The sequence below is a fragment of the Hyperolius riggenbachi genome, chromosome 7 (genome assembly GCF_040937935.1).
Source record: "Hyperolius riggenbachi isolate aHypRig1 chromosome 7, aHypRig1.pri, whole genome shotgun sequence".
Lineage (NCBI taxonomy): Eukaryota > Metazoa > Chordata > Amphibia > Anura > Hyperoliidae > Hyperolius > Hyperolius riggenbachi.
In genome coordinates this window covers 43258412-43282721 of record NC_090652.1, presented here as the reverse complement: position 1 = coordinate 43282721, position 24310 = coordinate 43258412, and the positions used below count along the sequence as shown (strand labels likewise).

Genomic DNA, 24310 nt, shown 5'->3' with positions numbered 1-24310 from the left:
TAAGTAGTAACAGTGAGTACAACTAACTAATTACAATATTCAATTACAATAATCAATCAGTTATCAGAAGGAAATGGAGTGTGTGTAGTGTGTACACAGAAAGTGAGTGCACACACGCAGGAGCAGCTAGTAGCCTATGAACAGTGACAGTGAGTGTCCTAGTACAGTTACAGTATATAACTACAATACTAATACAATCAGTAGTAAAGGACAGCAGAAATACTGGTATAGAATAGAGAGAAATAAACAGAGGACAGGAGGACAGCTGCCCACACAGGCAAGGCCCTGAGGCCTAAAGCTGTAAGCCTGCAGCAGCTGGCCTGTCTCTATGTAACACAAAAGCTACTAACTAAAATACAATGTCTAACTAACTAACAACAATATAGGTGTGTATAGGAGGTGTATGTGAGCAAAAACGCTAGGTAAATGACCACAATAAAGCTCTTGCTAAGCCAAAGCACAAAGGAGCAACTCTCTCTCTATGCAAGTCTCAGGCAAGGACGGAGAAACGTAACATGGCGGCCGCTATTTATAGGGTAGGGGCTGGCCAGGGTCCCCCTCTGTGATTGGCTGCCGTCAGAGGGCCTGGGAGCCCTCTGATTGGCTCTAAGGACATCAATCTGGGCTATGACGCTATTCGAGCTCGGTACCGAGCTCGAATAGCGCCGTTTGCTCGAATAGCTCGAATAGTGAATGGGCTATTCGAGTGTACGCGAATAGCCCATTCGAAAAGCTACAGCTATTCGGAGCTCGAATACCGAGCTCGAATAGCTGGAAAAGAGCTCGAATATTCGAGCTACTCGAATATTCGAGCTCTGCTGAGCACCACTGGTACACCGCTCACCCACCACTGTATAGCACTGTGCTCTGTGTCGCTGCTGGGAATAGTAGTACACCGCTCACCCGCCACTGTATAGCATTGTGCTCTGTGTCGCTGCTGGGAATAGTAGTACACCGCTCACCCACCACTATATAGCATTTCTGTACTGCCACTGTACTGCTGCCAGTCAGCGTGTACTTTAAGGATAAGTGAAATGAAGAAGAAATCCTGTGAAAGAGGGAGGGGCAAGGGAAGAGGTGTTTCCCCTGATGGTTCACGTACAGGCCACAGTGGAGCACCGAAGAAAACCCACTCAATACCGCCCATGTTGTCCAGGAAATCAACCCTCACAAATCCAAAAGAACAGGACCAGATAATTAATTGGATGACCTCTCAAGCATCCAGCAGTGGGTTAAGCAGCACCAGCACATCACGCACGAGGTCCGAGTCCTCAGCCAGTTACAAGGAGCCAGTGGGCACAAAGCTGACACAACCGGCTGCGACACCACGCACACAACTGCCAAATAACCAGTCCGAAGAATTTCCTCAGGACACAATGGGGTATTTGCAGGAGCTATTCCCAGCCCAACAAACTTCCACCTTTCAAAGGTCAATGGAACAGCCAGAAATTTTGTGCCCGGATTCACAACCATTTAGTGTGGGAAATGCACCGTGCACTGAAATGCAAGGCGAGTCCGAGAACTTTGAAACCCAAATCCCAGAGCAAGTTGGGCAGGAGGGGTTTCAATTGCAGGAGGTCGGCCGAGAAGATCTGGAAGACGACGTTGGAGTGAGCTGCGCAGAGGTTGTTCTGGGGAGCTCTACTCCATGGCGGCGGCCCACAATCACATATGACGAATTTGAGGAGATGGAAGAGGAGGGTTTGGACAATGTGGACACAGACCCAGATTTTGTATGTGAAGGAGAACATCGCCGTCGTAGCAGCACAGATGAGTCTGTTGAAGAACCCACTGCTGCACGAGTTCGCCTTGTATCACAAGGTAGGCGGCGCGAAATTTCAGGCACCACAAGCGTGGAAGTTCAAGTGAGAGGCAAAAGAGGCGCAAACAGAAATCGCCAGCAAGGCAGGTGCTCCAAAGTCTGGCCTTTCTTTGAAGACTGCAGTGAGGATGGTACCATGGTGATTTGCAAGGTGTGCAAGACCCGCCTGAGCAGGGGGAAAAATATTAACAACCTCTCCACCCCCAGCATGACCCGCCACATGGTATCCAAACATCCCACTCTGTGGGCAAACGCAGCAGGACAGGGTACCAGCAACACTGCCTCCCTTGGGGTCACCAGACTCACCACCAGACCCTCCTCAGCAGCAGCAGTAGCCCAGCCATTGCGTTGTTCACAACAACATTCACAAACATCAGACGACGCTGACACTGTCACTTTCCGGAATAGTGCTCTTGAGGTCTCCCAGTCTTCATCAAACACAACAACCAACAGCCCTTCAGTGTGCAGCCCTACGGTTCAGTTGTCTGTCTTGGAGATGTTTGAGCGCAAGAGGAAATTGCCAGCAAATGACCCCCGGGCCGTGGCAGTAACAGCCAGCATAGCCAAGCTTCTGGCCTGCGAAATGCTTCCATATAGAGTGGTGAAGACAAACAGCTTCAAGGGCATGACGTCAGTGGCCATCCCACGTTACGTGGTTCCCAGCCGCTACCACTTTGCGCGCTCTGCAGTGCCTGAGTTGCATGAGCACGTGGTCAGCAAAATAACCCGAAGCTTGAAGAATGCCGTTGCCTGCAAGGTTCACCTCACCACTGACACCTGGACGAGAGCGTTTGGCCAGGGTCGATATATCTCCCTTACCGCGCACTGGGTGAACCTTGTGGAGCCTGGCAGCGATTCCTCACCTGCTACGGCGCGGGTGTTGCCCACGCCGCAAACAGCTGCACCGCCGTCCCTCCCACTGGATAACAACCGCAGCACCTACCTCTCTGACTCCTTTTCCTCCAACACATCTCAAAGCTGTACCTCATCCGGAAACGCTAACCCAGCAGCAGTAGGATCGTGGAAGCAGTGCAGCACAGCTGTTGGCATGCGTCAGCAAGCGTTGCTGAAGCTGATCTGCCTTGGGGATAAGCAGCACACAGGGGAGGAAATTTGGAGGGGAATAAAGGAACAGACGGATTTGTGGCTGGCACCGCTGGACCTGAAACCGGGCATGGTTGTGTGTGATAATGGGAGTAATCTCATTCACGCTTTAAGGTTGGCTAAGCTGACACACATCCCTTGCCTGGCGCACGTGATGAACCTAGTAGTTCAGCGGTTCCCGAGGACATACCCAGGCGTGGCCGATCTTCTGTTGAAGGTGCGACGAGTGGCCAAACATTGTAGAAATTCCAGTACTGCTTCGGGGGCACTCGCCAAGATGCAGGAGCGCTTCAATCTCCCCCACCATCGCTTGCTGTGTGATGTCCCTACGCGCTGGAATTCTACGCTGCACATGCTAGCCCGCTTTTGCGAGCAGAAGAGTGCAGTGTTCCAGTACATGACGGCGCAGTACCGAGGCACATCCGGACAGCTGCCAAGCTTCTGTGGATCCGATTGGGCCAACATGTTGGACCTCTGCCAAGTCCTCCAAAATTTTGAGCAATCCACGTTGCTTGTGAGCAGTGACAACTCTTCAGTCAGCATTACCATACCACTGCTGTGTTTACTGAAGAAGTCAATGTTGAAAATCAAGGAAACAGCTGTCATGATGCAACTGGGGGAATCTGAAGGAGAAAACGATCAGCGTGATGATACCAACATCAGGCCATCTGCCTCAGGAGACGCTGGCCCCAGCAGCTATGACGAAGAAGAGGAGGAGGAACAGTTGGAGCAGGAATTTCATGCCACCACTGACGAGGGCCAGAGCGGTGCACGTTGGACTTCCACAATTCAGCGCGAATGGTCAGCAGAAGCAGACCAGGAGGAAGGTGACGACTATGATGCATCACAACTATCACAACGCTCACAAGAGGATGATGAGGATTCTGGCAGGACTCTGGCACACATGGCTCAATTCATGCTAGACTGCATTGAACGCGACCCACGCATTGTGCGCATTCTGGACAACACCACACCAATTACTGGGTTTATACCCTTCTGGATCCACGGTACAAACACAATGTTCCAAAACTGCTTGAAGAAAGAGTCAGACAGGTCAAAATGGAAGAATACCAGCAGGCCCTTGTGGAGACTTTAGAGAGGAGATTGACATCCTCCCCCTCCTCTAGCCAGTTGTACGCCGACAGACTGACTTTCGCAAACCCAGGACGACCAGGAGGGCAGCAAACAGCACAAGCCGCAGCTAGTGCCAAAAAGGGAATGGTATTGGCAGTGTCCTTGGAGTGGGAACATTTTCTGACACCCATGCAGCAGCCCACAGAACAGCAAGCGTGCAGATCCACCTCCAACACCGATCGCCTGGAGAAGATGGTCAAGGACTACATGTCAGATGGCATAGCTGTGTTGAACAATCCATCTGCACCCTTCAACTATTTGGTATCGAAGCTAGACACCTGCCACGAACTGGCAATGTACGCAATAGAGGTGCTGGCTTGCCCGGCAGCCATCGTTATGTCGGAACGCTGTTTCAGTGCTGCCGGAGGCATCGTCACAGATCGGCGTATCCGCCTCTCCACAGAAAATGCAGACCGTCTGACTCAAATTAAAATGAATCAATCCTGGATTGGAAACGACTACGCAACACTCCCGGACCCCAACCAAGTAACATGAACAATGAACATCTGTGATGGGTTAGCGTTTCCGGTCCCTGTTTATTGAACCTCTCATCTGTATTACATTTATGACTGCATGGCGACAAAATGCATTGCTATCCGCACGCTTCTTGTCCTCATGCAAGGCCTGGGTTGTTGTGTCTCAAAGCGTGGCCTTCTCCTCCTGCGCCGCCCTCCTCCTGTTCCATCACGTGTGCTGCTGCTGGGTTAGCGTTACCGGTCCCTTTTCCTGGAACCTCTTATCTGTATTACATTTATGACTGCATGGCGACAAAAAGCATGTTACCTGTGCAAAGAAAAATGACATTTTCCGCATTTAAAAGACATTTTTTCCTTTGAAACTTTACAATCAATTTTCTCAAAAACTATAAGCTCTTTTTCAAATATTTTTTTTCCTCTTGTACCCACTCCCAAGGTGCACATACCCTGCAAATTGGGGGTATGTAGCATGTAAGGAAGCTTTACAAAGCACGAAAGTTCGGGTCCCCATTGACTTCCATTATGTTCGGAGTTCGGCGCGAACACCCGAACATCACGGCCATGTTCGGCGAACGTTCGCGAACCCGAACATCCAGGTATTCGCCCAACACTAGTCAAGATCTCTGGGACCATGCCGAACTTCCTCAGCTGACAAAGGAAGTAGAGTCTCTGCTGGGCTTTCCTTTGGATGACAGTGATGTTAGGCCTCCAGCTGAGGTCGCTGGAGATGGTAGTGCCCAGGAGACGGGCACAGGGCGTTTAGAAGCAAAAACGCTAGGTTTAACTCAGTAATACAGCATTTGTGTCATGCACATTGGAGATGCTGATAGCGGCGCGCCCGCCGCTTCCGCAACTGACAGCGCGGTCTGTTAGGGGATGTTGGCGAGCATCAGGCTCACGCGTGCGCGGAACACCAGCGTTCTTGTGGCCTTAGGAGATGTGTCAGCTGCCTGCCCGATCCAGAATTCTGATTGGTTGGGCTGCTGGGGCGGCGCCGTTTGAGTTATCCACAGTATATTAGGACCTGCTTGTCATTTGCTCTTTGTCTGTTGTTGCGAAAACTTCACAGTATAGCTCTTAGACCTTAGTCAGATCCTGGTGTGCTTGAACCGGCAGGACCCCGGGGATTCACACATAGCTTAGGACTATTATTATTATTGTATTTATTATTATTGTGTATGATCTTTGCCTGAACTTCCGACTACTCTCTCATAGCTCCCAAATGTCCCTTTTTCGGAGGGACAGTCCCTTTTTGGGAGCCCTGTCCCTCTGTCCCTCTTTCACCCTCATTTGTCCCTCTTTCAGGACTTTGTCCCTCTTTCTAGGTAAATATATATATTTCTATACCAAAAATGTGTTTGATTGACTCTAAACTTTATTCCCAACCTTTAAATTGATATATTACTATTTTTAAAATTTTAGTATGAAGGAAAATTAACCAGGATATAAAGTACCAGTGTGGTTTGAATGATAAAACAACATATGTTTCTTATGAAATCTTTATAGTATGCATGACTAGAGGCGTGGTGAGGGCGTGGTCAGGGGTGTGACAAGGGCATGGCTTAAGTGTCCCCTTTTCTCATCTCAAAAAGTTGGGAGATATGCTCTCTGCCTCCTGATTCTGTACCTCTGCCAATCTGATCTGTTGCCAACTTTAGCTTGTACTCTCACTCTGATTTAGCCTCCTGATTCTGCACCTTTGCCAATTTGATCTGTTGCTGACCTTGGCCTGTATACTCACTCCGATTTTTCCTGACGATTTTGTACTGCTACCTGACCGATCTGTTACCGACTTTGCTTGCACGACTACTGTCAGCTTAGTGATAGCCCCAGCCACTAAGGGCTATCACTTAGGAGTACTCCTGTTTACCACTGTGCACCAAAATACACATGTGATCACACTTTGAATAAAATACTGATTATTGTGCTGTTAGAGATTGTTTCGATCATCAGAAATGTCACTGATCGCTACAATTTGCTTAGCCAACAGCACTGGAGATGCCTCTCAGTGAGCAGTCACAAGCAAGGACGAGATTATCATCATGGCGTCCACTTTATATACTGGAGGGGCTGACCAGGGTTCCCCTCTGTGATTGGTTGCTAGGGCTTCAGCTGGAAGCCCTCTGACTGGCTCAATGACATCATGGACATCATCTTAGTGGTTACACTATCCGGATCCGGGTACCCGAACTAGATATCTGGACTGATTTCCAGATACCTAATAGGTATCTGAGTTAGCTCGGATAGTGCATTCCAGATTTATCCAGGTATGTGGAATCCGTATCTGGATAGTTCGGGTATCTGGAATCTGGATGAGCATCACTGGGTTTAACAGTAGAAAAGCACTTGCTCCGACCAACAATAGCACTGAAGATGCTCTCAGTACCACAGAGTTACAAGCAAGGACGAGGCATGGCCTCCGCTTCACATAGGGCCAGGCTCCCCTCCTCTGATTTGTTGCTAGGTCCTCGGCTGGGGGCCTTCTGATTGGCCCAACAACATCATCCCGTAGATACCACGTGTCACCCAGATTCGTAATCAAGGGTTAACCCATGATCACGGCCGGTATTCGAGTGCAATTACGGGTGCATTCGAATTCGGACTCGTGGTCGACATTGATCACGGGCTCCGAATACCAAGCTCGTGTTCATGATAAACTACTCATGATCATGGGCTACCCGTGATCATGAGTTCGTGATGAGCAACCACACAGAGCTGGCAGCAGGAAGTATACTGGGTAAGTATTTACTCACGTTCCCTTGGTCCAGCGACAAGCAGCTCTCGCTTCCTCTCAGAACGGCATCCAGCTTCACACTGCCACTAAGAGCAGAATGGGAGCGATGATCGCTGTAGGAACCAGGAAAGGTGAGTACTGGTCCTTTCCTGTTGCTTCTGCCACTGCTGCTGCCTTTAGTGATCACTACGATCAATGGTGATCATAGCAATCACGTTATTAGGAGCCAATCAGCATGGCTCCCGATCAGTGAGGGAAAATGTCAGCTGTCATATGCGTGCAATAATGGTGGGAGCACTTGAATGACAGCTAGTGAAATCTATGCCCTGGCACCACCAAAACAGGGTGTACATCTCAATTACTGCCCTCGGCAGTGAAATAAATAAATAAATAAACTCTCCAATCTATTCCTAAATTATTCAAAACTGCCATTTACCCTGGATAGTGTCTGTCTGCTGTGGATGTTATCTTCCCACATGTGCTAAACTGTACTTGGAATTTTTTCTTTTTCCTTAGAAAAGCTCTGTGGAAAGCCTGAAGAAATAGCAAATGGGAGAGTTCTAGAAGGAAAGCCAGAGTACAAGCATAATGAGAAAGCCTCCTATGAATGCTCTGCAGAGTACAGATTGTCCGAAGATGGGAATACTACATGCTTACTTGGAAGATGGGAAAATGTTCCGAAGTGTATCTGTAGGTAACACTCACCCTGATTCCTGAAAACAAAACATGCATGCAATATTGATGACTGTAAGGGTTCTTCCGAAAGATTCTGGATTTTTTTTAAATGCTAGTTATTAAAGAGACACTGAAGCGAAAAAAAAAAAATATGATATAGTGAATTGGTTGTGTACTATGAATAGTTACTAGAAGATTAGCAGCAAAGAAAATATTCTCATACTTTTATTTTCAGGTATATAGTGTTTTTTCTAACATTGCATCATTCTATAATATGTGCAGATTACACAACACTCAGCATTCAAAATGAGTCTTTCAGAGCAGTCTGTGAAGTAATGACCTCTCCTCTAGCAGAGGAAAAGTAAATAGTCCAGGAACAGTTGAGATAATAAAAGTCAGATAACAGCCCTCTCCACGACTAACTTAGTCGAAGAGCTTAATGGCTTGTTTGCATAGAGATAACAACTGGAGTTTCTCAACTCTTCCTGTACTGGAAACAATTACACTGATGTATCTGATCTTAATGTTTTATTTCTTAGCTGTGCTACACATACAAATCATAATATCATCATTTTTTTCCCGCTTCAGTGTCTCTTTAAGAATTAAAAAAAATTACAAACACATTTTCCACGTAGGCTTCAATTCTCAAAGCATTACTGCATGTGGTAGTGCAAAAAAAAACATTATTGTGTGTATGAATTTTGGAGAGCACAGCAATTATTTTGATACGATTTTTCCACAATCTTTTAGCACCCTTCCTTCACAAAAAAGAAAAAGTCGTCCATATAGCAATAATTAATACTTATAACAAATGAAGTCCATGTAATATGAACAATTTTATTAGGGACATATCCCTTCTAAAAGCAATTAAAACATGACAAAAGTGAATACAAATTGTCCAATAATGGGTACAATGGTGTTATTAACAATCATTGATACAAGTATACATCCAGTGCACTTGTAAAGACCTCACTGACCTAACTTCCCATCAATGCACAATCTAATCAAAAGGCTGCTGAGAACAGCATCTATAAACAGAATGCTAGGAAGAAAAAGAGATGAATACAATGCTTGCCACCAAAGTCACCGCAATGTGATATACAGGCCGGCACCCCTCGAGCCATCTCACATGTATCGCAGACCCCCTCTGCTTCTTCGGAGATGAATTGTTCGGGCCCCAGGCACCCACAGCAGGCACCCTTACCCTCCTCCCCACCCACGGCCATCCTCACCCTCCTCCCCACCCACAGCAGGCACCATCACCCTCCTCCCCACCCACAGCCATCCTCACCCTCCTCCCCACCCACAGCAGGCACCATCACCCTCCTCCCCACCCACGGCCATCCTCACCCTCCTCCCCACCCACATCAGGCACCATCACCCTCCTCCCCACCCACGGCCATCCTCACCCTCCTCCCCACCCACAGCAGGCACCATCACCCTCCTCCCCACCCACAGCCATCCTCACCCTCCTCCCCACCCACAGCAGGCACCATCACCCTCCACCCCACCCACGGCCATCCTCACCCTCCTCCCCACCCACAGCAGGCACCATCACCCTCCTCCCCACCCACGGCCATCCTCACCCTCCTCCCCACCCACAGCAGGCACCATCACCCTCCTCCCCACCCACAGCCATCCTCACCCTCCTCCCCACCCACAGCAGGCACCATCACCCTCCTCCCCACCCACGGCCATCCTCACCCTCCTCCCCACCCACAGCAGGCACCATCACCCTCCTCCCCACCCACGGCCATTCTCACTCTCCTCCCCACCCACATCAGGCACCATCACCCTCCTCCCCACCCACGACCATCCTCACCCTCCTCCCCACCCACAGCAGGCACCATCACCCTCCTCCCCACCCACGGCCATCCTCACCCTCCTCCCCACCCACAGCAGGCACCATCACCCTCCACCCCACCCACGGCCATCCTCACCCTCCTCCCCACCCACAGCAGGCACCATCACCCTCCTCCCCACCCACAGCCATCCTCACCCTCCTCCCCACCCACAGCAGGCACCATCACCCTCCTCCCCACCCACGGCCATCCTCACCCTCCTCCCCACCCACATCAGGCACCATCACCCTCCTCCCCACCCACGGCCATCCTCACCCTCCTCCCCACCCACAGCAGGCACCATCACCCTCCTCCCCACCCACGGCCATCCTCACCCTCCTCCCCACCCACAGCAGGCACCATCACCCTCCTCCCCACCCACGGCCATCCTCACCCTCCTCCCCACCCACAGCAGGCACCCTTACCCTCCTCCCCACCCATGGGCACCATCACCCTCCTCCCCACCCACGGCCATCCTCACCCTCCTCCCCACCCACGGCCATCCTCACCCTCCTCCCCACCCACAGCAGGCACCCTTACCCTCCTCCCCACCCATGGGCACCATCACCCTCCTCCCCACCCACAGCAGGCACCATCACCCTCCTCCCCACCCACGGCCATCCTCACCCTCCTCCCCACCCACAGCAGGCACCCTTACCCTCCTCCCCACCCATTCCAAATAATAAATATACCACCACCTCATCCACTAGTCAGTCTGACTGACTACTACAGTCAGTCAATCACAAAACATTAAAATACAAAATCGGAATCCGACCCGACCCAGAGCAGAGCAGCCAGAGCCAGGGGCAGCCGCTGAGCCGCAGCAAAGTGACTCACCAGGGTGCAGGGATGGTGGGGTCCGGACCGCGACGACGATGGCGGAGGGCAGGCCAGCCGGCGGGCACGAGCCAGGCAGCATCCATCTTGTGCCGGCGCGCAGAGGGCAGCAAGCGGGCAAGGCCGGAGGGGCAACGGCGGGCTCTTTATTGTCACGGTCACGAGCGGCAGCACTCAGTGACCGTGACTATCATCGCATTGGCGGGCGGCGGGCAGAGGCAGCGTGCTGCGTGACTTCCGTTCCCGCCGGATTCTGCAGGCGGAGCGGAGGCAGCGCAGCGGAGCAGCCAGGACAGCCTCACAGTCAGAGGCCTAGTAGGTGGCAGAGCTCGCCGCGGAAGTCCGGCATGGTGGGTGGGCGTGGGCCGTCACGCAAGTGGCAGGGGCCAGGCTGGCGCCGCTGCCGCGTCACTGTGAACACAGGAGGCCAGGGTCACTCACCGGGAGACTTCACTGCAGCACTTGAGGCGGCCAGGCAGTAGCTGGTAGGTTACAGTGACACTCCAGTCTCTCCTGAGGGCGGCAAGAACCAGGCGCAGGCACTTCCTCTTAATGCCTGTTGCCGCCCCTCCACTGCCTGTCGCCTGAGGAACCCGCCTCACCCCGCCTCATGGGCGGGCCGGCCCTGGATACCGTATGCAGAAAATGACAATCAAAACTGTACAATATACAAGATTGTGGAAATATCCACCACACGGTGATTCCTCAGAGATGTGGTTACCTCTGAATGGGTACCCCGTGTGTGAGATCCTCGGTCCAGGCGAAGATTGGGATCTCAGCCCTTGGCAGTAATCGTCTGCTAGGGCAGGCGTCTCGGAGAGGCAAGCCTCAGAGATTTCCCACCAGTGGGAGACGTTCCACTGGGGAAAAGAAAGGTCAGACAGGCAGAGGTTCGGCAACAAAGAGACTGCAGCAGTACAAGAACAGAAGGCTGATTCAGAGTCTGTTAACAGGCAGGGTCGGCAACTAAGAATCAGATAGGCAAAGGTACAAAATTGAGAAGAGGAGAGAGTAATCAGGGATAGCCAAAGTCAAGACACAGATAAATATGCAATACAATCCTAAACTGAAGTGTGACGTCCTTGATATCAACACCTAGGAACTGAGCTAAGGTCTGAGCGTTTACACCTAAGTATTCACGACAGCAGACAACTTGCTACTGACCAGCAAGTCCTTTTTGTATACAGGATCTTCGAACAAAAGGGTAAAGAAGCAAGGCTTACCAGATTCCAACAACCCACATTATAAGGTTGTAAACGAGTTTGATAGGTGGTCCGCAGAACTTTCAAATGGTGTCGTTTCACCAGCGATGTTGCACACCACAGATTCCTCCGGAATATATTAGATATCCTGAGGTCGCAGAGACTCACCAAAGGGGAGTCCAGTAGGATAGTGACATGAAAGAGATGTACGGCACATCTAAGTGTAAACCGTCTTTATTACATAACAAGTAAACAAGTCTCCCCTGATGACGCAAGATTGCGAAACCGGTCGGGAAGGTGACAGGCGGCACCATTTTATTTGAGGTCTTCTATTGACCATTTTATGCGCGCTACTTTTTCGGGGTTCCCAGTGCACGGGCCCCGTATGTGAGTTTTCCTTTATCCTTGTTTTTAATTGTTTTACTTGTTATGTAATAAAGACGGTTTACACTTAGATGTGCCGTACATCTCTTTCATGTCACTATCCTACTGGACTCCCCTTTGGTGAGTCTCTGCGACCTCAGGATATCTTCCGGATATATTCCGGAGGAATCTGTGGTGTGCAACATCGCTGACACCATTTGAAAGTTCTGCGGACCACCTATTAAACTCGTTTACAACCTTATAATGTGGGTTGTTGGAATCTGGTAAGCCTTGCTTCTTTACCCTTTTGTTCGAAGATCCTGTATACCAAAAAATGATGAAAGCTGTATTACTATAGACCTGCGCTGACTTTATATATTCATTGCTTGTGTGGACTTTTGGACATTGTCCTTCTCGGCTGCGGTCGCCTTCTGCCTTGGCGCTGACACTTGTTGTTTATTTAAGTCCTATTTGTAGCCAGAGAGCTACTCAGCGCCACCCCAGAGCCCCAGCCAATCCAAAGCACTGCAGGAGTCAGCTGACCGGCCTGGTCAGCTGACTCTTCTCCTGGAACAATAAAGTTCCTGTCTCCTCGCGAGCGCGCGCGTGATCTGCCGCCTCCGAGCCGGCGAGAGAGCTGGCGACCCCCCAGGTAGCAAGTGTGCGGCGGAGTCCTACGAGCTCACGGACTCCGCCGCCTGCTCTACACCACTCGCCGGCAGGAGTGCGGAGGCCACTGGCCGAGATGCGGAGTCAGCCGCCACGTGCGCTCTGGCGGCAGCTCCGCTATCTCTCACATAAAGGCTGCATGATAGTTCCAAATTTGAAGTCAGTGAATCGTTTTATGTCAGTAGCGGAAAAGAAAATAAAGAAAGAAATAGATTTGGGCAGAGTGTCGGGCCCTTTCGACAAACCTCCGTTCGCAGACTTTCGCATTTCACTGTTGGGTGTCATCCCGAAGAAGATTCCTAACGAATTTAGATTGATACACCATCTTTCGTTTCCGAAATGAATGACAGCCTAGATAAAACATTGGCATCGGTTTCATACGTTATGTTTGATCATACGTTGGAAGTTATTCGGAAGTTTGGTCATGAAGTGCTACTAGCTAAAACTGACATCCAATCTGCATTTAGATTGCTACCTATAGCTCCAGACAGATTTAACTCATTAGGTTTTTGCTTTAAAGATAAATATTATTTTGACCGTTGTTTGCCGATGGGATGTTCACTGTCATGTTTTTATTTTGAGACATTTTCAATATTCCTGGAGTGGGTGGTCGTGCAGAAGTTACAGTCTGGTTCGTTAGTTCATTATTTAGATGACTTTTTGTTTATAGGCCCAAAAAATTCACAAGTGTGTCAGAAATTGTTGGACACTTTTATGGACACAATGGAAGATTTTGGGGTTCCCCTTGCAGGAGAAAAAACGGTTTCCCCTACTACTTGCATTGAATTCTTAGGAATCACAATTGACACTGAAGGAATGCAATTCAGGTTGTCAAAAGAAAAAATTGACAGTGTAAAAAGGTTGCTGATTAAATTAATTAAGAAGGATAAAGCAACAGTAAAGGAGATCCAATCTTTGCTGGGGCACTTATCCTTTACATCTAGGATTATGCCAATGGGCAGAGTCTTCTCCAGAAGACTGGTGCAACTCATTGCAGGCATGAAGTCGCCTGCTTTACATGTGAGACTGGTTAAGGAGGTAAAAGATTACCGGTATATGAATGTTTGGCTAGAATTCCTCGCTTGCTACAACGGTCGTTCGATGTGGCAGAGGGAATTCGTATTAGACTCCGAAATGGAATTCTTCACGGATGCAGAGGGTGCGACAGGTTATGGAGCGTATTGGCAGGGAAGATGGTCAGCGGAGCAATGGCCTGAGGCTTGGATCAGGGAAGGAGTTAACAAAATATACTGTTACTGGAATTATTTCCGGTAGTAGTAGCATTGACGTTATGGGGTTCAGAGTTTGCGAACAGACGAATCCACGTGCAAACTGATAATAAAGGTGTAATGTTCGCAGTGAACTGCCTGTCGGCAAAGTCAGCGGGTGTAGTGAGACTCCTGAGGCATTTAATACTGCTATGTTTGAAGTTTAATATATGTATTAAAGCCTCTTGCCAACAATGGGATACGTTCAAGGCAGTGGCCCGAAAGCAAGAGTGGAAGGAGAAGGTTGCCCAGAGTATCTATGGAGCCTTATCTGGGCTTAATTAGTGAGATGGTGAGAAGATAAGTTTCAGAGAACACATGGAGGGACTACGAATCATCATGGAGCAAATGGTGTGAATTTGCAGCCTTATATGATTTATCCCCATGGGCTGACTTGGGGGATTTATTCTTAGCCTTTATTTGCCAGGAAGTCAAGAAGGGGTCGTCGCGCAATAAGATTGCGAAGACTCTAGTGGGAGTGTCACTTTTCAGACACTTAGCAAATTCTCCTTCCAGTAATTCTTTTTTCTTTTTTTTTCCCTTCCTTCCAGAAATTCTTATCCGATCATCAAGCAGTTCATGAAAGGGCTGAGCAGGCAAACCATAAACCTGATCACAGAAGGCCTATTTCGTTCAAGTAGATGCAGGATATTGCAGTAGCCCTGAAAGGGGTTTGTATGGATAATTACGAATATATATTATTTAAAACGGCCTTTGTTTTGGCATTTTTGGTGCCTTTAGAAACTCTAAACTGGTTGCTCCCAATAAGAAAGTGGAGGGGACCTCTTAGATCCGAGGATGTGAGTTTAGTTGGAGAGGGCTTAGAAATTGTGATTAGAAAATCAAAAACGGATCAGCTTGCTAGAGGGTCAGTGTTAAAATTGGGAGCTATTACTACTGGAGATTGCTGCCCAGTTAAGTTGGTTCAGCAGTTCTTAGCGTTGAGGCATCCTTCAGTGTCTTTTTTGGTGCATTCCTCAGGTTCTCCTTTGACTACCTTTCAATTCAGAGCGAGTTAGCAAAAGTCTTGCTCGCCTCGGCATAAGCAACTATAGGTTTACTTCCCACTCCTTCCAAATCAGAGCCGCTTCAGAGGCAGCTAGATTTGGTTTGAATGACGAAGCTTTGCAGCGCATTGGGCTCTGGGAATCCCACATATTCCAGTTGTATGCCCGTCCTAATTTGTATGTTTATTAAATTTGTGTTTCGGAACAAAAGAAAATTGTTTGGGTAGCGGGCCATTCATTTGTATTCTGGGCACAGAAAAGAGCCAGACACAGGCCGTACACAGAAAATGTATTCTTGGATAATGATACTGTAACGATCGGTGTCAGCACACACAGAGAATCTGATTATTGGTGATCTGCAGTATCACCAAGAATACAGATATATACCTGATTATTGATGATCTGCAGAATCACCAATAATACAAGTATAACTAACCTCTGGACACCTGATGAAGTGTAAGTGTTTGGTGCAACAGTATATGAGCCTGGATCACCTGAGGAGCAGGTGACCCTAGACCGTATAACAAGTATCTCCTAGTTAGGGTTGGAGATAACCAGAGAGCCAGTGATTCCCTGAACTGCTGGGAGTCAGACTCTACTGCAGTCAAAGGACTTCTATGGGATAGAGTCCCTAACTGGATTGCAGAGAGGTCCCTCTGAGGGACAGGGAGTCCCAGCAACTACTGGACACCCCGCCAGGGGGTGTCACAGATAGAAGGGTCGGCCAGGCCGGGTCGGCAACACACGAGCAGATAAGGTACAGAGACAGAAGGCTGATTCGGTAACCAGGGACAGGCAGGGTTGGCAACAGGTAATCAGATATGCGAAGGTACCGAATCAGAGAGCAGGAGAAGGGTCAAGAGAGCAATAGGTCATAACAGATATCAAGCAGAGGCCTAGTCTAGAGTGTGAGGTCCGTGGTCTCAACACTCAGGAACTGGTCTAAAGAATAACACAGCAATGACACAGTACCCCTAATCTTGGGTGTGAGGTCTGTGGTCTCTACACCCTGGAACTGGTCTAAAGAATAACACAGCAATGACACAGTATCCCTAATCTTGGGTGTGAGGTCCGTGGTCTCTACACCCTGGAACTGGTCTAAAGAATAACACAGCAATGACACAGTATCCCTAATCTTGGGTGTGAGGTCCGTGGTCTCTACACCCTGGAACTGGTCTAAAGAATAACACAGCAATGACACAGTATCCCTAATCTTGGGTGTGAGGTCCGTGGTCTCTACACCCTGGAACTGGTCTAAAGAATAACACAGCAATGACACAGTATCCCTAATCTTGAGTGTGAGATCCATGGTCTCTACACCCTGGAACTGGTCTAAAGTATAACACAGTAATAACACAGTAATCTGGCTAAGTGTGAATTCCCAGGTCCACCGGGTTCTAACACACTGAGGGATCTGACTATGGTCTGAGTGCTAACACATAAGCATTCGCAACGGCAGACAACCAGCAACTGACAGGCAAGAAGTATATATAGTGCAGCGCTCCTTAGTGCCGCCCAGTCCCATTCAGCCAATCACCTACTGTGCTGGGATCAGCTGATCATCCTGATCAGCTGATCCCTCTCCTATTGGTATAAAGGGCCTGCCTGTTAGCGCGCGCGCGCGTAGCTCTCCATCTGTGTGCACTACTAGGCTCAGACAAACCAGACGCATGCTGCTACGGAGAAACCGCCGGTCTGAACGTGGAACCAGCCACCCCGCTGACAGACCGTGCAGCGGTGTCTCCGCAATCCATTACAGTACCCCCCCCCCCCCCCCCCCCGAGGAGTGGACTCCGGACACCTCCCACCAGGCTTCCCAGGATGAAAGTCATGAAACTCCTTTTTTAATTCCTCCGCATGCATGCGACAATCTGGCACCCAAGATCTTTCCTCTATGCCATATCCTTTCCAGTGGACCAGATACTGCATGAAATTCTGCACTAAGCGAGAGTCCAGGATCTTTTCAATTTCATACTCTGGTTGGTCATCCACCAACACAGGGGGGAGGGGGGGGGAGAGGAATCCACGTGTACTGCTGGCTTCAAAAGAAACACATGGAATGATCTCACACCTCTCATACTGGCTGGGAGATCAATCGCGTAAGTGACATTGATTTTCTTGGACACTGTAAATGGTCCTTTAAATCTAGGGCCCAGTTTGGGGGACAGTTGCTTCAAGGCCAAATGTCGAGTGGATACCCACACCAAATCTCCTGGAGAGAACTTCCACTCCACAGACCGTCTTTTATCTGCCTTTCTTTTCTTCGTTTGGAAAGCTTTCCCCAGATTCCTCTTAACCATTCCCCAAATCTCCTTTAGAACCCTCTGCCAATCCTCCAGAGCTGGGAACGGTGTAGATGCGACCGGCAAAGGAGCAAACTTAGGTGATCTCCCTGACACTACCTGGAATGGGGAAAATCCAGAAGAGGAGCTTTTCAGGTTGCTGTGCGCAAATTCCGCAAATGGCAAAAATTTTACCCAATCGGATTGCGCATCTGCAACATAACACCTGAGGAACTGTTCCAGGGAGTGGTCAACTCTCTCGGTCTGGCCGTTGGTCTGTGGGTGGTAGCCTGATGAAAATGCCAGATCCATGTCTAACTGATGGCAGAAGGCTTTCCAAAACTTTGAAACAAATTGGACTCCCCAATCTGACACTACATTCTCCGGAATGCCATGCAGCTGGAAAATGTGCTGGATGAAGAGATCAGCCAATTCCTGGGCCGAGGGGAGTCCTTTCAAAGGAACAAAATGAGCCATCTTACTGAATCTGTCCACTACCACCCAAATGACCATCTTGCCCTCAGACCGAGGGAGCTCACCCACAAAATCCATGGAGACATGGGTCCATGGTTCACTTGGAACTGGCAAGGGCTGTAAGGTGCCAACAGGGGCCTGATGAGAGGGTTTACTCCTTGCACACACTGCACACTCTCTTACAAACTCCTTACAATCTGTTGCCAATGTAGGCCACCACGCACATCTGGCCAGTAAATCCTGAGTTCTGGTGGCCCTGGGATGACCAGCATTCTTGTGGGAATGAAACAGTTGCAAGAGTTGTAAATGGAAAGGCAGTGGTACAAACATGACCCCATCAGGCTTCCCCTCTGGAACATCCTGTTGGTAAGGACTCAGAGTGACTGTCCAATCCCTCCAGGTCTCAGTGGCTGCCAGAACTACCTTCTGAGGTAGAATGGTCTCAGGGGCTGAGGGCTGTACTGTCTCAGGCTCAAAACACCTGGATAAGGCATCGGCTTTGATGTTTTTACTACCAGGAGTATATGTAGTTACAAATCTGAATCTTGCAAAGAACAGGGACCACTGGGCCTGGCGGGGGCTAAGTCTCTTAGCACCCTCTATGTACTCCAGATTCTTATGATCTGTACAAACCGTGATAGTGTGTTCTGCACCTTCTAGCCAGTGTCGCCATTCCTCAAAAGCTAACTTGATGGCCAAAAGCTCCCGGTTGCCTATATGTAACGATTGGTGTCAGCATGCAGAGAGAATCTGATTATTGGTGATCTGCAGTATCACCAAGAATGCAGATGTATACCTGATTATTGATGATCTGCAGAATCACCGATAATACAGATATATTGCTAACCTCTGGACACCTATAGGTATGTGAGTGTTTGGTGTAACAGTAATACTTTGAGACATGCACCTGCTGAACAGGTGGATAGAAGCAGCCTGGAATACTGCTCTTGAGGCACGGGAACCTTCCAGCAGCCTGAGACTCTCCAAGGGGTGGAGTCAGGCTGGAGACAGGAAGGACCAGAGAGTGAGTGACACCTGGAGGTGGATGTCACTATCAGATCTGGAGACTATCTCTTAAACGGAGAGATAGCTCTCGATGTCGGGCACGCCTGGTCGGCAACACACTGACAGACAAAGTACAAAGACAGAAGGCTGATTCGGTATCCAAGGCAAGCAGGGTCTGGCAACGGAATATCAGATATGCGATGTACCGAATTAGTAATCAGAGCAGGTCCGGCCCTAGACTTTTTGCTGTCTGAGGCAATCTTTAAAGAAATCGCCCCTGCCCCCCCACCACCCCCCAAGCCATGGGTGTAAAGGGCCGCCAAGCCGGAGGGGATAGTGGGCAGGAAGGGGGTATTGGGCCTAGCGGCGGTGAGGGGGGTCCTCGCCTGGGTCCCCCGTCCTCCGCTCCCCTCCAGCTTTAAAAAGTTACATTGCTGCAGCTATTGTAAGAGGCACGGGCGGGGATCACTCACCTCTTCCTCGTTCCATCGTGCGCTCCACTGACGTCACTTCCTGTAACGCCGTCCACTCACAATACAGTGGGCGGCGGAGCAGGAAGTGACGTCAGTGGAGCGCACGCTGGAACAAGGAAGAGGTGAGTGATCCCCGCCCGTGCCTCTTACAATAGCTGCAGCAACGTAACTTTTTAAAGCTGTAGGGGAGCGGAGGACGGGGGACCCAGGCGAGGGAGGGGGGGTCCGACCCCCCTCACCGCCGATAGGCCCAATACCCCCTTCCTGCCTGCTATCCCCTCCAGGTCGGGCGGCCCCCCCCACACCCACGGACAGGCGGGTGCCGCCCCCCCCCCCCCCCCCCCCAGAAGTGCCGCCTGAGGCAAAAGTTTTACCCCGCCTCATGGGCGGCCGGCCCTGGATCAGAGGGATAGTCAGGAAAGCAGAAAGTCATAACAGATATCAACAATGCCTATTCTGGGTGTGAGGTCCTTGGTCTCTACACCCCGGAACTAGTCTGATGAATAATAAATGATAACACACGTTCCCTAGTCGGGTCTACATGAAAAGGGCGCCGGTAAAAAAGGGCGCCTGGTGGAGCCCATATATACTAACTTCGGCTACAAAAAAAGGTGCCTGGTGTAGCCCATATAAACTTCGGCTACAAAAAAGGCACCTGGTGTAGCCCATATAAAAACTTCGGCTACAAAAAAGTGTCACACTCACCATAGACGTTCCTCCGGGCATCCCCGTGTGCGTCCTGCTGTGCGCACGCGCGGGGGTTCACTGGGCCTCTTGTGCTCACTTCCTGCTCGTCGGTGTGTGTGGTGGAATGCGCACGCGCGCAGAACGCTGCGCGCGCAGCACCTAGGGCACCGCGCATGCGCGCACCCGCGTGCGCGTGAACCCACGTGCGCGCGCACTCAGAGAAGTGCGCGCGCATGCGCAGAAGGGTTGCGCACGTCCTGCGCATGTGCAGGGCGTTAATTTCGGCGCCAATTGTCCCTATATAAGCAGCACTGCCCTTGACTGCAGTGCTGCTCTTTCTGATCAGCTAGTGTGCCATTCCGGTTACCTTTGGTTCCAGTTTATGCCTGATTGATTGATCTCCTGCCTCGACCCTTGGATTGTGACCCCGACTTCTGCTTGATTGCCGCCTGCCTCGACCCTTGGATTGTGACCCCGACTTCTGCTTGATTGCCGCCTGCCTCGACCCTTGGATTGTGACCCCGACTTCTGCTTGATTGCCGCCTGCCTCGACCCTTGGATTGTGACCCCGACTTCTGCTTGATTGCTACCCGCCTCCGGACCTTCAACTTACCTTGGACTCCGCCTACTCCTTTAAGAGTGTCTCCTGTTCTCCTGACCACTCGCTGAGACTATCCCAGTAGTGACCTGGTAGGGCACTAGGCAGCTAAGTTCCACATCCCCCTCCTGGGGGTGTGGTCCTGCACCCCCCTCAAGGGAGTGTGGGTGAAGACCCGTGGTCACCTAGACTCCACTACTGGGGAACGTCTCTTCCTTCGTGGGAGGGTCAACAGGGACTGAAGAGAAGTCCTAACAAAAAGGCGCCTGGTGTAGCCCATATAAACTTCGGCTACAAAAAAGGCACCTGGTGTAGCCCATATAAAAACTTTGGCTACAAAAAAGGCGCCTGGTGTAGCCCATATAAAAACTTCGGCTACAAAAAAACTCCGGGATGTGTTAATTACTATTCCCCCTCCAGGCCACCATGGATAGTGGGGGAATGAAATAATTCGGCTTACAGTGCTTGTAGCCCATATAAAAACATAGGCTACACAAAATGCAATAATATGGGCTACAAAGGGGCGCCCTACTGTAGCCGAAAAAAATACGGGCTACAAAGGGGAGCCCGCTTGTAGCCGAAAACCTTGTAGCCGAAAAAATATGGGCTACAAAGGGGAGCCCGCTTGTAGCCTATATCAAAACTCGGGCGCCCTTTTCTACACCTTGTAGCCCATATTTCCAGAAATAACATTGATGTCTATGGCGGCGCCCTTTTCATACAGGCAGCTCGGGCGCCCTTTTCAACCGATCCCCCCTAGTCTGGGTGTGAGGTCCGTGGTCTCTACACCCTGGAACTAGTCTGAAGTATAACAGACGATAATGCAAGTTCCCTAGTCTGGGTGTGAGGCCCGTGGTCTCTACACCCTGGAACTAGTCTGAAGTATAACAGATGATAATGCAAGTTCCCTAGTCTGGATGTGAGGTCCGTGGTCTCTACACCCTGGAACTAGTCTAAGCATAAACAGATGATAATGCAAGTTTCCAAGTCTGGGTGTGAGGTCCGTGGTCTCTACACCCTGGAACTAGTCTAAGCATAAACAGAATAACAATACAAGTAATCTGGCTCAGTGTGAATTCCCAGGTCTCTTGGTTCAAACACACTGTTGGATCTGACGGTGTGGACTCCTTGGATTACTGGGTCAACCACCTAGATATTTGGAGTGAGCTGGCGCAGTACGCCCTGGAAGTCCTTGCTTGCCCCCCTTCCAGCGTGCTGTCCGAAAGGTGCTTTAGTGCGTCCGGTAGTGTGGTAACCGAGAAGCACTCTCGTCTCTCCACCTGTGGACAGACTGACGTTTCTGAAAATAAACCAGGCTTGAGTGGTTGGTGAATTCCTGGCCCCTGTTGTTGGCAAGAGGGGGAAATGAAGCGGCTGGAAATCACACTATGCCTGCCTTACCACCCTTTACCACCACAACCGCCAGGCTCTGCATAAGCCTGGTTCAAATTTTTTTGACAGTCGTGGTACCAATACACTAGGTGCTATGGTAAACACAATTGCTATGTAATTTTTTTGGAGGTGTCTGTGCTGTCCAAGTTGTGAGGAGGCCCCAACTGCGGCAGTACAACCGCTTCCTGGAACCTCTCCTAATTTTTTAACTGTGCCGTGGTACCTACAAGTGCCATGGTGAACTATCTAAACACAATAGCTGTGTAATTTTTTTGGGATGTGTCTGTGCTGTCCGAGTTGTGGGGAGGCCCCAACTGCGGCAGTACGACCGCTGCCTGGAACCTCTCCAAATGTTTTAACTGTGTCGTGGTACCTACAAGTTACATAGTTACTTAGTTATTTTGGTTGAAAAAAGACATACGTCCATCGAGTTCAACCAGTATAAAGTACAACACCAGCCTGCTCCCTCACATATCCCTGTTGATCCAGAGGAAGGCGAAAAAACCCTTACAAGGCATGGTCTAATTAGCCCCTAAAGGGAAAAATTCCTTCCCGACTCCAGATGGCAATCAGATAAAATCCCTGGATCAACATCATTAGGCATTACCTAGTAATTGTAGCCATGGATGTCTTTCAACGCAAGGAAAGCATCTAAGCCCCCTTTAAATGCAGGTAAAGAGTTTGCCATAACGACTTCCTGTGGCAATGCATTCCACATCTTAACCTCCTGAGCGATAATCCCGAGCTGAGCTCGGGGTATATCGCGCAGGAGGATTTCTCAGGCCCTGGTGGGCCGATTTGCATAATTTTTTTTTTGTTACACGCAGCTAGCACTTTGCTAGCTGCGTGTAACTTCCGATCGCCGCCGCTCGCCGCCGATCCGCCGCCGCTCGCCGTGCCGCGCAGCCCCCCCCCTACCCGACCCCTTGCGCAGCCTGGCCAATCAGTGCCAGGCAGCGCTGAGGGGTGGATCGGGACTCCCTCTGACGTCACGACGTCCATGACGTCGGTGACGTCATCCCGCCCTGGCGACCGGGGAAGCCCAGCAGGAAATCCCGTTCTGAACGGGATTTCCTGCTTACTCTGATCGCCGAAGGCGATCGGAGTGGGTGGGGGGATGCCGCTGCGCTGCGGCTATCATGTAGCGAGCCCTGGGTTGAGTTGTGGGGAGGCCCCAACTGTGGCAGTACGACTGCTTCCTGGAACCTCTCCTAATGTTTTAACTGTGCCGTAGTACCTACAAGTGCCATGGTGAACTATCTAAACACAATTGCTGTGTAATTTGTTTTGGATGTGTCTGTGCTGTCCGAGTTGTGGGGAGGCCCCAACTGTGGCAGTATGACCGCTTCCTGGAACCTCTCCTAATCTTTTAACTGTGCCGTGGTACCAACAAACTAGGTGCCATGGTAAACTATCTATGCTGCCTGCCAGACATTACACTTCTTCTCCTCCTCCTGTCTCCTGCTGCCTGTGCAGCTCCCACCGCCAGGGTGCATCGACCTACTCATCCTGCTCCTGATGCTCCTGTCTGTGGTACCCACCAACACCAGGGTCCACACTAAACTACATCGTCTGCTGCCACCAGCTATTATGCCACTCCAATAGCTGCATCGACCTACTCATCCTGCTCCTGATGCTTCTATCTGTGGTACCCACCAACACCAGGGTCCACACTAAACTACATCGTCTGCTGCCACCAGCTATTACGCCACTCCAATAGCTGCATCAACCTACTCATCCTGCACCTGATGCTCCTGCCTGTGGTACCCACCAACACTAGGGTCCACACTAAACTACATTGTCTGCTGCCACCAGCTATTACGCCACTCCAATAGCTGCATCAACCTAGTCATCCTGCTGCTGCTGCTCCTGTCTGTGGTACCCACCAACACCAGGGTCCACACTAAACTATATTGTCTGCTGCCTTGGAGAATCACCTTGGGTATCCTATAAATACATTCTCCTGGGAGGTGTATTTTCCCTCATCCTAGCTCTTCAAATTCGACTTTGGCAACCATAAAAATCTACCTGTGATCACGGGTAAATTCGAATTTGCGATGCCTAGCGAGCACCACTGCTTGGCACCCATTGATGCCCCACATCTCTGTAAGTAGAAGTCCCTGTCGAACATAAAATAGTTGCGGGTAAGGAGGTATTTTACTGCCACATAAAGAAAAGCACACAAATCAGAGGAAAAATCTAAGTATCTCTCTATATGATGTAAGAATGCTATTAAAGCCAAATGGTGGGGAATGCATGAGTAAAGG

The 24310-nt window shown here is 50.1% G+C and overlaps 1 protein-coding gene across 4 annotated transcripts in view; it reads left to right on the top strand.

The window, feature by feature from the left end:
- The window catches only part of LOC137524284 (complement factor H-like), a 340451-nt gene that overhangs the window by 248352 nt on the left and 67789 nt on the right, over window positions 1-24310 (top strand). For all 4 annotated transcript variants that reach the window (XR_011022650.1, XM_068243963.1, XM_068243965.1 and 1 more), the window contains one exon: window positions 7787-7960. Coding sequence is in view for 3 of the 4 variants with exons in the window: in XM_068243963.1 (XP_068100064.1) it covers window positions 7787-7960 (174 nt within the window). In the remaining variant the exon portion in view is untranslated. The remainder of the gene's footprint in view (window positions 1-7786; window positions 7961-24310) is intronic.